The sequence below is a fragment of the Mya arenaria genome, chromosome 7 (genome assembly GCF_026914265.1).
Source record: "Mya arenaria isolate MELC-2E11 chromosome 7, ASM2691426v1".
Classification (NCBI taxonomy): Eukaryota; Metazoa; Mollusca; class Bivalvia; order Myida; family Myidae; genus Mya; species Mya arenaria.
The window spans coordinates 44,985,152-44,999,766 of NC_069128.1; the positions used below are offsets into that span (position 1 = coordinate 44,985,152).

General features: G+C 42.2%; 1 protein-coding gene across 4 annotated transcripts in view; it reads left to right on the forward strand.

Moving 5' to 3' along the window:
- The window catches only part of LOC128240322 (myosin-11-like), a 60,092-nt gene that overhangs the window by 18,723 nt on the left and 26,754 nt on the right, over positions 1–14,615 (forward strand). For all 4 annotated transcript variants that reach the window (XM_052956917.1, XM_052956918.1, XM_052956920.1 and 1 more), the window contains exons 7-8: positions 716–778; positions 1,175–1,237. In XM_052956917.1, coding sequence (XP_052812877.1) covers positions 716–778; positions 1,175–1,237 — 126 coding nt within the window. The remainder of the gene's footprint in view (positions 1–715; positions 779–1,174; positions 1,238–14,615) is intronic.

The window sequence follows — 14,615 nt, forward strand, 5'->3', positions numbered from 1 at the left end:
AAATGTTTATCCTTGGTGAAATAATGTCCCAACAACGGTGTATACAATCTTGCTCCGAATTATATTTGTATTAAGTAGTACTAGCGAACCAGTTTATTTTCTAATATTGTCCCACTTGTAATTAAGCATGTGGCACATTATTGTCTAAAGTCAAAGAATGAAAAAAGGTTGAACAAATAAACTACCGTAGCCTGTAATATTCACTAAATTGTTGCATTTGCTGCAATTGCACTGAACACTTCTAATCTAGTATTATCAAAATAAGGTCTTGTATTAATGCGATAATGAGTAATTGTTCCGAAAGGGCCGCCACAACAAATGATGAAATTACGCGTCTCCGTTCTAAACTGATTTTTATATTCTAAATAAAGATAATTTTATCGTTAAAAAATGTATAAAATATGTTCTACTTAACCTGTGCATTTTTCATCATTATTTTGCAAATTATATTTATATTGTCGGTATTTCCAATCATTACATAGGTTTATATAATTAACCTGAATTCAACGTTTCAAATTAATTAATTAAGCAGCATCTATTTTACTCTCGGCCCGTGTTCACAATACCAATTCATCAACGCGGAAAGTTGCTCGTCTTAAATTGTCCCTGAAACTGACGCCTGGTCTTTAGCTTTATTTGTATATACGTTGATGATATTTGATTATCGTTATTGATAAATATAATAAATGTATCAAATTACTTCCAATGTTTCCAGACAAGGAAAGCACTGTGTGGTGAGCTGCAAAAAGTGAAACAAGATATCGATAATTCAGAAAAGGTGAGACCAGTTACACATACATATATACACGTATAGCATATATAGTAAACCGTGTACAATAATATGCTAATAAACTTTTTTTCTTTTCTCAATTCTGTCGAGATTTATTTTGTTTTGTGCATACATCACTTATTTACCTTTCATGTATTATTACCTCAGGAAATCCTTTATAGTTATAAATTATGCTCTTACCTTGTTAATCATTGAAATGTTCTTTTAACATAGGTATTGTTTAAACCAACCTTGTACATGAGTCCTTGCCATAAAACGAATGTATAAGGGTACCTTCAAGTCAGTCAAACTATGTGCATTTTCGAAAAAAGTATTGCCGTTATTCTAGTGTACTGACAGTATAATTCAAACCACTACCAACATATTTCGACTTTATGCTTTCAGACAAGGAGGGGTCTCGAACAAAAACTATTGAAAGCAAATCAGGACATTAAGGAAGCTAAAAGGGTAGGGAAAACAATGTAATTAACATAGGTATAGATCAAATATTTGACAAATAAATGCAAGTTATTTATGATGCTAAAGAACCCGAGAAGACCTCAGAATACAATTCTTGTACATACTTCGTTGCTGAACTACACCGTTCTCGAATCTACTTCGTTGTTGGACTACACCACTCTCGAACAGAAGTGGATATTTGGCTACACCATTCTCTTGCGTACCTCGTTGTTGGTCTGTACACTACTCTGGTACCGACCTCGTGATTCGGCCACACCACTCTCGTACAGAAATCGTTGGTAGAGCTACACCATTCTAGTACATACCTCGTTGTTGGAATATACACTACTCTAGTAATGATCTCGTTGTTGGGCCAGACCGCTCTCGTAAATACCTCTTTGTTGGATAATACATCATTAACATACATCCCTGGTTGTTAGACTAGACTGCATACCTATCGACCTCGTTGATTGACTATACATTCATCACGTACAGAACTCGTTATTGGACTATATTGCTTTCGTAAGAGACCTCGTTGTTTGACAACCCCACTTTCGAACATACTTACTCTCGTACATACCTTGTTGTTATATTTACACTGCTCACGTGCATTACACGTTGTTGGACTGTACGATGCACTCTTACTGAACTCGTTGTTGGACTGTACACAACACTCGTTCGTATCACATTGTTGGACGGTACACTGCTATTGTACAGAGCTCGTTATTGGACTATACACTTCGCTCATAAAGACCTCGTTGTTGGACTATAAAACTCTCGTAAACGTTGAACGTTAAACGTGTTTATTTCTATACATTATATTCAATGGTGTTATACAATACATGCATACTCTATATATCCGACATTTGACCAAATATTAATATAAAACAATATAAAGCAATTAAACAATAATATATTTAAACTTGCAACATTCATCAGATTAAAAGTGACTGAAGTAGTAATATATGTACACCAAGTAAAATCATGATTGGTCAAAGCAAACGATAAAAAAATGTAAAAAAAACTCTAAGACGCTAAAAAATCAAGTATAATATCAGACATTTCTTATTCGAATCTGTTTTAAAACAAGTCATAAAACTGTGTAAAATACTAAGTTTTGAGGTTTTTCTTGAACACATCTATATACACTGACTGCTTAATATACAATGACAGATTATTCCATAGTTATGGTCCAATTGTGCAAAAAATTATTTCGTTAAACCTTGTTCTGTTGTTGAATGGTACATCAACTTGATACCAGGGTCACTAGCTGATCTTATTCCTTGTCTACGACTAACACTCTCATACATTTACTTAGACAAATAGGCAGGAGCCCTACCAGTACCACAGTTGAACATAACTCTCAATATCTTGAAATTGATTCTAGCTTTTATTGGCAGCCAGTGCAAATCATAGAGAGCGTGCTTGGCCCCGCCATAATTGCCTAGATTAAGAACTAATTTTGCGCACATATTTTGGATGCGCTGCATTTTGGTTAACTCTATCTCAAAAATACCATACAATATAAGGTTACAGTAGTCCAAATGAGAGATAACAAGTAAAAGTAATAGGATTTCGGTTGCAGCTCTGGTTAAATTATTATCTTATACATTTCAACCTGAAAATGTTCAACATTGCAGCGCGGCATTTACGCTTCTAGTGTTCCTTAAAGGATAAGGTTTTGTCAAGAAAGGCACCTAAGTATCTAATGCATCTTTCATGGTGTACAGCATCACCAGCACTATCTATATTGGATAAGGTTTTGTCAAGAAAGGCACCTAAGTATCTAATGCAGCTTTCTTGGTGTACAGCATCACCAGCACTATCTATATTTGTAGTGACACATTTATTGAGTTGAGTTTTACTGCCAAACATAATGATTTCCGTTTTGGAAGAGTTCATTTTTTAGTTTGTTTGCGTTCATCCACTTGTTGATTGTAACTGCACATGTTTCTAGTTCATGAATATTTTGCTGTTCATGTATTGGAGACGCCGGACTAAAGACTATTTGGGCGATATGATCATCAGCGAACCCGTACACCGAAATAGACGGAGGAATGACATCAAACAGAGTACCAGCATAGGTCAGGTATAGCCAGAGACCCAAACAGCTTTCATGGGGAAGGCTACATTCTAATGGACGGGGTGATGGTAGAGACGTATTAACACTGACTCCGTGGTCTTAGGTACGACTCTAGCCAATTCAACGCAGTACCACACATTCCAAACTGATTATGAAGTACGTCTATCAAAATGTTGTGATCAACAGTATCAAAAGCAGCACTATGATCAATAGCGATCAAGGCGGTGACTTTTTGTATTTCCATTCCGACAAGAATATCATTGACAAGTCGCAGAAGTGCCGATTCACAAGAATGATGTCGCCTGTATGCTGACTGATATTTTGGTAAAAGGTTTTATTTGTCTGCGTGTGCGTTGAGTCTTAGCAGAACTTCCTTTTCTACAAGTTTTGATAGAAATAATAGATTATTCACTGGTCTGTAGTTAGCAAATTCTTGATCAAGTACAGTTTTCTTAAGAAGAGGTCTTACGATAGCCTGTTTATATTTGGCCGGAAATACACCATGTTTAAGAGTTGGCAATAGGTTACTAAGGTATTGCTTTAAGATGTGTGTTGGCAGAACATCTAATTCATATGATGATGTGTTGAGTTCACATATAAGCTTATTTATCTTATTTTGGCTCTTCAAAATGTTCACTATGCACAACATCCTTACATTGTGGTTGGAAACTAGCATCATTGTTCAGCGAATTGCGTATTTCATAAAAGAAATTTATGAAAAGGTCAGCGAAATTTTCAGCAAGCACAGTGTCAGATTCACTTGTGTCATATGATTCTCAGACTTAGTTACTGTCAATTCAGACACCATGGAGTAAAGTTTCTTTGAGTCCCCTTTTGCATTAATTACCCTTTCGGTATAAACTCTGGTTTTTTTCATTGTTAATTTCACAACTGTTTGTTTTTTGATGTTTTAAATGCTTCAAACTGCTGAGTTTAACGGTATTTGCACCATAGTCTCTCTAACTTTCTGGTCTGCTGTTTGAGATACTGTATATGTTCATTAAACCATGGTTTTTGTTTTCTACATAATTTAGTTTTTCCAATAAGTGGTGCATGGCAGTTCAATACTTGTATGATTTCTTGTTCAAATTTGTCAAAACAAATTTATACCAGTGTCGAATATTTTAATTTTGCTGAGGTCATTGGAGAAAGTTGATGGGTTAATTTCCCGAAAGTTTCTACTGGATACAGTTTTGCTCGTTATGCTTTCTTTTTGGATTCTAAGAACTGACTTCACTACACAATGATCAGAGATATATGGACCCGGTTCTCATTAATGAACCCCAACACCATTCACTGTTTCCGTAATTAGCAGGTGTAAGCAGTTTCCATCAGTATGGGTAGAAGTCGACGTGTCGCTCTAGTCTCGTATCAAAAAGAGAGCTTTTGAAATCAGTAACCCAATTGCTGTCATCATTTAAATATAGATTGAAATCTCCCGTGATTAACAGGTTGGAATATTTCGGCATAGTTTGTTCCATAAAATAAAAAAATGTATACAACGAACTGGCCGTAAGTTGAAGCTTATGGAGGCATGTATCCACAAATTACATGTAGTGTGATATTCTTAAGTATCAGTCGCCATATTCCATATTCAAAACATTTAGATGAACCACTAGAAAGTTTTGACATTTTGATAATTGTTCTACATGGCATTGTAATGCCACCGCCTTTCTTCTTGTGTCTATTTACAACACTCAACTTGTAGCTGAATTTGTTAAGGTCTGATGTTTCAAGTTGGTGTTATTTGTCATCCGTGAACCATGTTTCCGTCAATAAAGCAAATTCAATCTTTTCATCTCGTAAGTATTGTCCAACAACAGCAACCTATTAACAACAGATCTGCAGTTCAAAGTGATGCAATGTATCTGTTCATTCAAATGTTTTAATTTATTGGATTTTTTGGATAAATGAGGTTTTGATGATTTGCACCACAAGGCTTCCACAGAAATTTTGCTTTCTCTCCATGTTTACCTCTTTGTCGTTTCTCCAATAGTCAGTATTTGATCACTATTGTATCTGTATTTCCCAGGTGAGTTGTTTTCTGTCTGATACATAGTTGATACACACTTTTGAGTAAAAATATCTATCACAATTTTCATATAATAAAATCTAGGTTTGTAATAAATATAGAACCAATAAAAACACATGTAGAAATTCCTTCTTGTATATTCATGTTCACACTTGTTAAATCATAATCAAATCAACTAGATAAGAATCACAAAACTTCTTGATAATCTAAAATAACAGAAAAACACGTCGCCTCATACAGCGACACAGCATACCTTGTTGTTGGACTATACACCTCTTTCGTATGTATTCCTTTATTGGTGTTCACCACTCTCGCGCAGATGTTGCTGTTAGGATACACCACTCTCGTTGTTGAACTACACAACACTCGTACATACCTCGTTGTTTGGCTTCACACTCGTGTAAACCTTGTGTTTGAACTAAATCGCTCGCGTACAGACCTCCTTGTCGGGCTACAACGCTCTCGTATACACCTCGTTGTTTGGCTTCACACTCGTGTAAACCTTGTTGATGAACTAAATCACTCGCGTACAGACCTCCTTGTCGGGCTACAACGCTCTCGTATACACCTCGTTGTTTGGCTTCACACTCGTGTAAACCTTGTGTTTGAACTAAATCACTCGCTTACAGACCTCCTTGTCGGGCTACAACGCTCTCGTATATACCTCGTTGTTTGGCTTCACACTCGTGTAAACCTTGTTGATGAACTAAATCACTCGCGTACAGACCTCCTTGTCGGGCTACAACGCTCTCGTACATACCTCGTTGTTTGGCTTCACACTCGTGTTAACCTTGTTGATGAACTAAATCACTCGCGTACAGACCTCCTTGTCGGGCTACAACGCTCTCGTATATACCTCGTGGTTTGGCTTCACACTCGTGTAAACCTTGTTGATGAACTAAATTACTCGCTTACAGACCTCCTTGTCGGGCTACAACGCTCTCGTACATACCTCGTTGTTTGGCTTCACACTCGTGTAAACCTTGTTGATGAACTAAATCACTCGCTTACAGACCTCCTTGTCGGGCTACAACGCTCTCGTACATACCTCGTTGTTTGGCTTCACACTCGTGTAAACCTTGTTGATGAACTAAATCACTCGCGTACAGACCTCCTTGTCGGGCTACAACGCTCTCGTACATACCTCGTTGTTTGGCTTCACACTCGTGTAAACTTTGTTGATGAACTAAATCGCTCGCGTACAGACCTTCTTGTCGGGCTACAACGCTCTCGTACATACCTCGTTGTTTGGCTTCACACTCGTGTAAACCTTGTTGATGAACTTAATTACTCGCTTACAGACCTCCTTGTCGGGCTACAACGCTCTCGTACATACCTCGTTGTTTGGCTTCACACTCGTGTAAACCTTGTTGATGAACTAAATCACTCGCGTACAGACCTCCTTGTCGGGCTACAACGCTCTCGTATACACCTCGTTGTTTGGCTTCACACTCGTGTAAACCTTGTTGATGAACTAAATTACTCGCTTACAGACCTCCTTGTCGGGCTACAACGCTCTCGTACATACCTCGTTGTTTGGCTTCACACTCGTGTAAACCTTGTTGATGAACTAAATCACTCGCGTACAGACCTCCTTGTCGGGCTACAACGCTCTCGTACATACCTCGTTGTTTGGCTTCACACTCGTGTAAACCTTGTTGATGAACTTAATTACTCGCTTACAGACCTCCTTGTCGGGCTACAACGCTCTCGTACATACCTCGTTGTTTGGCTTCACACTCGTGTAAACCTTGTTGATGAACTTAATTACTCGCTTACAGACCTCCTTGTCGGGCTACAACGCTCTCGTACATACCTCGTTGTTTGGCTTCACACTCGTGTAAACCTTGTTGATGAACTAAATTACTCGCTTACAGACCTCCTTGTCGGGCTACAACGCTCTCGTACATACCTCGTTGTTTGGCTTCACACTCGTGTAAACCTTGTTGATGAACTAAATCACTCGCGTACAGACCTCCTTGTCGGGCTACAACGCTCTCGTACATACCTCGTTGTTTGGCTTCACACTCGTGTAAACCTTGTTGATGAACTTAATTACTCGCTTACAGACCTCCTTGTCGGGCTACAACGCTCTCGTACATACCTCGTTGTTTGGCTTCACACTCGTGTAAACCTTGTTGATGAACTTAATTACTCGCTTACAGACCTCCTTGTCGGGCTACAACGCTCTCGTACATACCTCGTTGTTTGGCTTCACACTCGTGTAAACCTTGTTGATGAACTAAATTACTCGCTTACAGACCTCCTTGTCGGGCTACAACGCTCTCGTACATACCTCGTTGTTTGGCTTCACACTCGTGTAAACCTTGTTGATGAACTTAATTACTCGCTTACAGACCTCCTTGTCGGGCTACAACGCTCTCGTACATACCTCGTTGTTTGGCTTCACACTCGTGTAAACCTTGTTGATGAACTAAATCGCTCGCGTACAGACCTCCTTGTCGGGCTACAACGCTCTCGTACATACCTCGTTGTTTGGCTTCACACTCGTGTAAACTTTGTTGATGAACTAAATCGCTCGCGTACAGACCTCCTTGTCGGGCTACAACGCTCTCGTACATACCTCGTTGTTTGGCTTCACACTCGTGTAAACCTTGTTGATGAACTAAATCGCTCGCGTACAGACCTCCTTGTCGGGCTACAACGCTCTCGTACATACCTCGTTGTTTGGCTTCACACTCGTGTAAACCTTGTTGATGAACTAAATCACTCGCGTACAGACCTCCTTGTCGGGCTACAACGCTCTCGTATATACCTCGTTGTTTGGCTTCACACTCGTGTAAACTTTGTTGATGAACTAAATCGCTCGCTTACAGACCTCCTTGTCGGGCTACAACGCTCTCGTACATACCTCGTTGTTTGGCTTCACACTCGTGTAAACCTTGTTGATGAACTAAATCGCTCGCGTACAGACCTCCGTGTCGGGCTACAACGCTCTCGTATATACCTCGTGGTTTGGCTTCACACTCGTGTAAACTTTGTTGATGAACTAAATCGCTCGCTTACAGACCTCCGTGTCGGGCTACAACGCTCTCGTACATACCTCGTTGTTTGGCTTCACACTCGTGTAAACCTTGTTGATGAACTAAATCACTCGCGTACAGACCTCCTTGTCGGGATACAACGCTCTCGTACATACCTCGTTGTTTGGCTTCACACTCGTGTAAACCTTGTTGATGAACTAAATCGCTCGCGTACAGACCTCCTTGTCGGGCTACAACGCTCTCGTATATACCTCGTGGTTTGGCTTCACACTCGTGTAAACCTTGTTGATGAACTAAATCACTCGCGTACAGACCTCCGTGTCGGGCTACAACGCTCTCGTACATACCTCGTTGTTTGGCTTCACACTCGTGTAAACCTTGTTGATGAACTAAATTACTCGCTTACTGACCTCCTTGTCGGGCTACAACGCTCTCGTATATACATCGTTGTTTGGCTTCACACTCGTGTAAACCTTGTTGATGAACTTAATTACTCGCTTACAGACCTCCTTGTCGGGCTACAACGCTCTCGTACATACCTCGTTGTTTGGCTTCACACTCGTGTAAACCTTGTTGATGAACTAAATCACTCGCGTACAGACCTCCTTGTCGGGCTACAACGCTCTCGTACATACCTCGTTGTTTGGCTTCACACTCGTGTAAACCTTGTTGATGAACTAAATCACTCGCGTACAGACCTCCTTGTCGGGCTACAACGCTCTCGTACATACCTCGTTGTTTGGCTTCACACTCGTGTAAACTTTGTTGATGAACTAAATCGCTCGCGTACAGACCTCCTTGTCGGGCTACAACGCTCTCGTAGATATTTCGTTGTTTGGCTTCACACTCGTGTAAACCTTGTTGATGAACTAAATCGCTCGCGTACAGACCTCCTTGTCGGGCTACAACGCTCTCGTACATACCTCGTTGTTTGGCTTCACACTCGTGTAAACCTTGTTGATGAACTAAATCACTCGCGTACAGACCTCCTTGTCGGGCTACAACGCTCTCGTGCATACCTCGTTGTTTGGCTTCACACTCGTGTAAACCTTGTTGATGAACTAAATCGCTCGCGTACAGACCTCCTTGTCGGGCTACAACGCTCTCGTACATACCTCGTTGTTTGGCTTCACACTCGTGTAAACCTTGTTGATGAACTTAATCACTCGCGTACAGACCTCCTTGTCGGGCTACAACGCTCTCGTACATACCTCGTTGTTTGGCTTCACACTCGTGTAAACCTTGTTGATGAACTAAATCGCTCGCGTACAGACCTCCTTGTCGGGCTACAACGCTCTCGTACATACCTCGTTGTTTGGCTTCACACTCGTGTAAACTTTGTTGATGAACTAAATCACTCGCGTACAGACCTCCGTGTCGGGCTACAACGCTCTCGTACATACCTCGTTGTTTGGCTTCACACTCGTGTTAACTTTGTTGATGAACTAAATCACTCGCGTACAGACCTCTTTGTCGGGCTACAACGCTCTCGTACATACCTCGTTGTTTGGCTTCACACTCGTGTAAACTTTGTTGATGAACTAAATCACTCGCGTACAGACCTCCTTGTCGGGCTACAACGCTCTCGTACATACCTCGTTGTTTGGCTTCACACTCGTGTAAACCTTGTTGATGAACTAAATCGCTCGCGTACAGACCTCCTTGTCGGGCTACAACGCTCTCGTACATACCTCGTTGTTTGGCTTCACACTCGTGTAAACCTTGTTGATGAACTAAATCGCTCGCGTACAGACCTCCTTGTCGGGCTACAACGCTCTCGTACATACCTCGTTGTTTGGCTTCACACTCGTGTAAACTTTGTTGATGAACTAAATCGCTCGCGTACAGACCTCCTTGTCGGGCTACAACGCTCTCGTACATACCTCGTTGTTTGGCTTCACACTCGTGTAAACCTTGTTGATGAACTAAATCACTCGCGTACAGACCTCCTTGTCGGGCTACAACGCTCTCGTATATACATCGTTGTTTGGCTTCACACTCATGTAAACCTTGTTGATGAACTAAATCGCTCGCGTACAGACCTCCGTGTCGGGCTACAACGCTCTCGTATATACCTCGTTGTTTGGCTTCACACTCGTGTAAACCTTGTTGATGAACTAAATCGCTCGCGTACAGACCTCCTTGTCGGGCTACAACGCTCTCGTATATACCTCGTTGTTTGGCTTCACTCTCGTGTAAACCTTGTTGATGAACTAAATTACTCGCTTACAGACCTCCTTGTCGGGCTACAACGCTCTCGTACATACCTCGTTGTTTGGCTTCACACTCGTGTAAACTTTGTTGATGAACTAAATCACTCGCGTACAGACCTCCTTGTCGGGCTACAACGCTCTCGTACATACCTCGTTGTTTGGCTTCACACTCGTGTAAACCTTGTTGATGAACTAAATCGCTCGCGTACAGACCTCCTTGTCGGGCTACAACGCTCTCGTATATACCTCGTTGTTTGGCTTCACACTCGTGTAAACCTTGTTGATGAACTAAATTACTCGCTTACAGACCTCCTTGTCGGGCTACAACGCTCTCGTATATACCTCGTGATTTGGCTTCACACTCGTGTAAACTTTGTTGATGAACTAAATCACTCGCGTACAGACCTCCTTGTCGGGCTACAACGCTCTCGTATATACCTCGTTGTTTGGCTTCACACTCGTGTAAACCTTGTTGATGAACTAAATCACTCGCTTACAGACCTCCTTGTCGGGCTACAACGCTCTCGTACATACCTCGTTGTTTGGCTTCACACTCGTGTAAACTTTGTTGATGAACTAAATCACTCGCGTACAGACCTCCTTGTCGGGCTACAACGCTCTCGTACATACCTCGTTGTTTGGCTTCACACTCGTGTAAACCTTGTTGATGAACTAAATTACTCGCTTACAGACCTCCTTGTCGGGCTACAACGCTCTCGTATATACCTCGTTGTTTGGCTTCACACTCGTGTAAACCTTGTGTTTGAACTAAATCACTCGCGTACAGACCTCCTTGTCGGGCTACAACGCTCTCGTATATACCTCGTGGTTTGGCTTCACACTCGTGTAAACCTTGTTGATGAACTAAATCACTCGCGTACAGACCTCCTTGTCGGGCTACAACGCTCTCGTACATACCTCGTTGTTTGGCTTCACACTCGTGTAAACCTTGTTGATGAACTAAATTACTCGCTTACAGACCTCCTTGTCGGGCTACAACGCTCTCGTATATACCTCGTTGTTTGGCTTCACACTCGTGTAAACCTTGTGTTTGAACTAAATCACTCGCGTACAGACCTCCTTGTCGGGCTACAACGCTCTCGTATATACCTCGTTGTTTGGCTTCACACTCGTGTAAACCTTGTTGATGAACTAAATCACTCGCGTACAGACCTCCTTGTCGGGCTACAACGCTCTCGTACATACCTCGTTGTTTGGCTTCACACTCGTGTAAACCTTGTTGATGAACTAAATCACTCGCGTACAGACCTCCTTGTCGGGCTACAACGCTCTCGTACATACCTCGTTGTTTGGCTTCACACTCGTGTAAACTTTGTTGATGAACTAAATCGCTCGCGTACAGACCTCCGTTTCGGGCTACAACGCTCTCGTATATACCTCGTTGTTTGGCTTCACACTCGTGTAAACCTTGTTGATGAACTAAATCGCTCGCGTACAGACCTCCTTGTCGGGCTACAACGCTCTCGTATATACCTCGTTGTTTGGCTTCACACTCGTGTAAACCTTGTTGATGAACTAAATCACTCGCGTACAGACCTCCTTGTCGGGCTACAACGCTCTCGTATATACATCGTTGTTTGGCTTCACACTCATGTAAACCTTGTTGATGAACTAAATCGCTCGCGTACAGACCTCCGTGTCGGGCTACAACGCTCTCGTATATACCTCGTTGTTTGGCTTCACACTCGTGTAAACCTTGTTGATGAACTAAATCGCTCGCGTACAGACCTCCTTGTCGGGCTACAACGCTCTCGTATATACCTCGTTGTTTGGCTTCACTCTCGTGTAAACCTTGTTGATGAACTAAATTACTCGCTTACAGACCTCCTTGTCGGGCTACAACGCTCTCGTACATACCTCGTTGTTTGGCTTCACACTCGTGTAAACTTTGTTGATGAACTAAATCACTCGCGTACAGACCTCCTTGTCGGGCTACAACGCTCTCGTACATACCTCGTTGTTTGGCTTCACACTCGTGTAAACCTTGTTGATGAACTAAATCGCTCGCGTACAGACCTCCTTGTCGGGCTACAACGCTCTCGTATATACCTCGTTGTTTGGCTTCACACTCGTGTAAACCTTGTTGATGAACTAAATTACTCGCTTACAGACCTCCTTGTCGGGCTACAACGCTCTCGTATATACCTCGTGATTTGGCTTCACACTCGTGTAAACTTTGTTGATGAACTAAATCACTCGCGTACAGACCTCCTTGTCGGGCTACAACGCTCTCGTATATACCTCGTTGTTTGGCTTCACACTCGTGTAAACCTTGTTGATGAACTAAATCACTCGCTTACAGACCTCCTTGTCGGGCTACAACGCTCTCGTACATACCTCGTTGTTTGGCTTCACACTCGTGTAAACTTTGTTGATGAACTAAATCACTCGCGTACAGACCTCCTTGTCGGGCTACAACGCTCTCGTACATACCTCGTTGTTTGGCTTCACACTCGTGTAAACCTTGTTGATGAACTAAATTACTCGCTTACAGACCTCCTTGTCGGGCTACAACGCTCTCGTATATACCTCGTTGTTTGGCTTCACACTCGTGTAAACCTTGTGTTTGAACTAAATCACTCGCGTACAGACCTCCTTGTCGGGCTACAACGCTCTCGTATATACCTCGTGGTTTGGCTTCACACTCGTGTAAACCTTGTTGATGAACTAAATCACTCGCGTACAGACCTCCTTGTCGGGCTACAACGCTCTCGTACATACCTCGTTGTTTGGCTTCACACTCGTGTAAACCTTGTTGATGAACTAAATTACTCGCTTACAGACCTCCTTGTCGGGCTACAACGCTCTCGTATATACCTCGTTGTTTGGCTTCACACTCGTGTAAACCTTGTGTTTGAACTAAATCACTCGCGTACAGACCTCCTTGTCGGGCTACAACGCTCTCGTATATACCTCGTTGTTTGGCTTCACACTCGTGTAAACCTTGTTGATGAACTAAATCACTCGCGTACAGACCTCCTTGTCGGGCTACAACGCTCTCGTACATACCTCGTTGTTTGGCTTCACACTCGTGTAAACCTTGTTGATGAACTAAATCACTCGCGTACAGACCTCCTTGTCGGGCTACAACGCTCTCGTACATACCTCGTTGTTTGGCTTCACACTCGTGTAAACTTTGTTGATGAACTAAATCGCTCGCGTACAGACCTCCGTTTCGGGCTACAACGCTCTCGTATATACCTCGTTGTTTGGCTTCACACTCGTGTAAACCTTGTTGATGAACTAAATCGCTCGCGTACAGACCTCCTTGTCGGGCTACAACGCTCTCGTATATACCTCGTTGTTTGGCTTCACACTCGTGTAAACCTTGTTGATGAACTAAATCACTCGCGTACAGACCTCCTTGTCGGGCTACAACGCTCTCGTACATACCTCGTTGTTTGGCTTCACACTCGTGTAAACCTTGTTGATGAACTAAATCGCTCGCGTACAGACCTCCTTGTCGGGCTACAACGCTCTCGTACATACCTCGTTGTTTGGCTTCACACTCGTGTAAACTTTGTTGATGAACTAAATCACTCGCGTACAGACCTCCTTGTCGGGCTACAACGCTCTCGTATACACCTCCTTGTCGGGCTACAACGCTCTCTTATATACCTCGTTGTTGGGCTACACCGCATTGTGTTTTTGGTAAAAAAACTTTCGTACATACCTTATTGTTAAACTACAGCACTATCGTACATACCTCATTGATGGACTACACAACTTTCGTACATACCTCGTTGTTGAACTTTACCACTCTCGTACATACCTCGTTGATTGGCTACCCAACTATCTACATACCTCGTTGCTGGATTATTCTGCTTTTTAAGGGACCTCGTTGTTGGTCAACAACACTCTCGTACATACCTTGTTGTTGACCTTCACCACTATCGTATATACTATGTTGTTGAACTACATCACGTTCATGCATACCTTGTTGTTGGACTACACTAACCTCGTACATACCTTGTAGTTTGAAATAAACCACTGTCGTTCATACCTTGTTGTTAGAATATACACCACTCTCGTA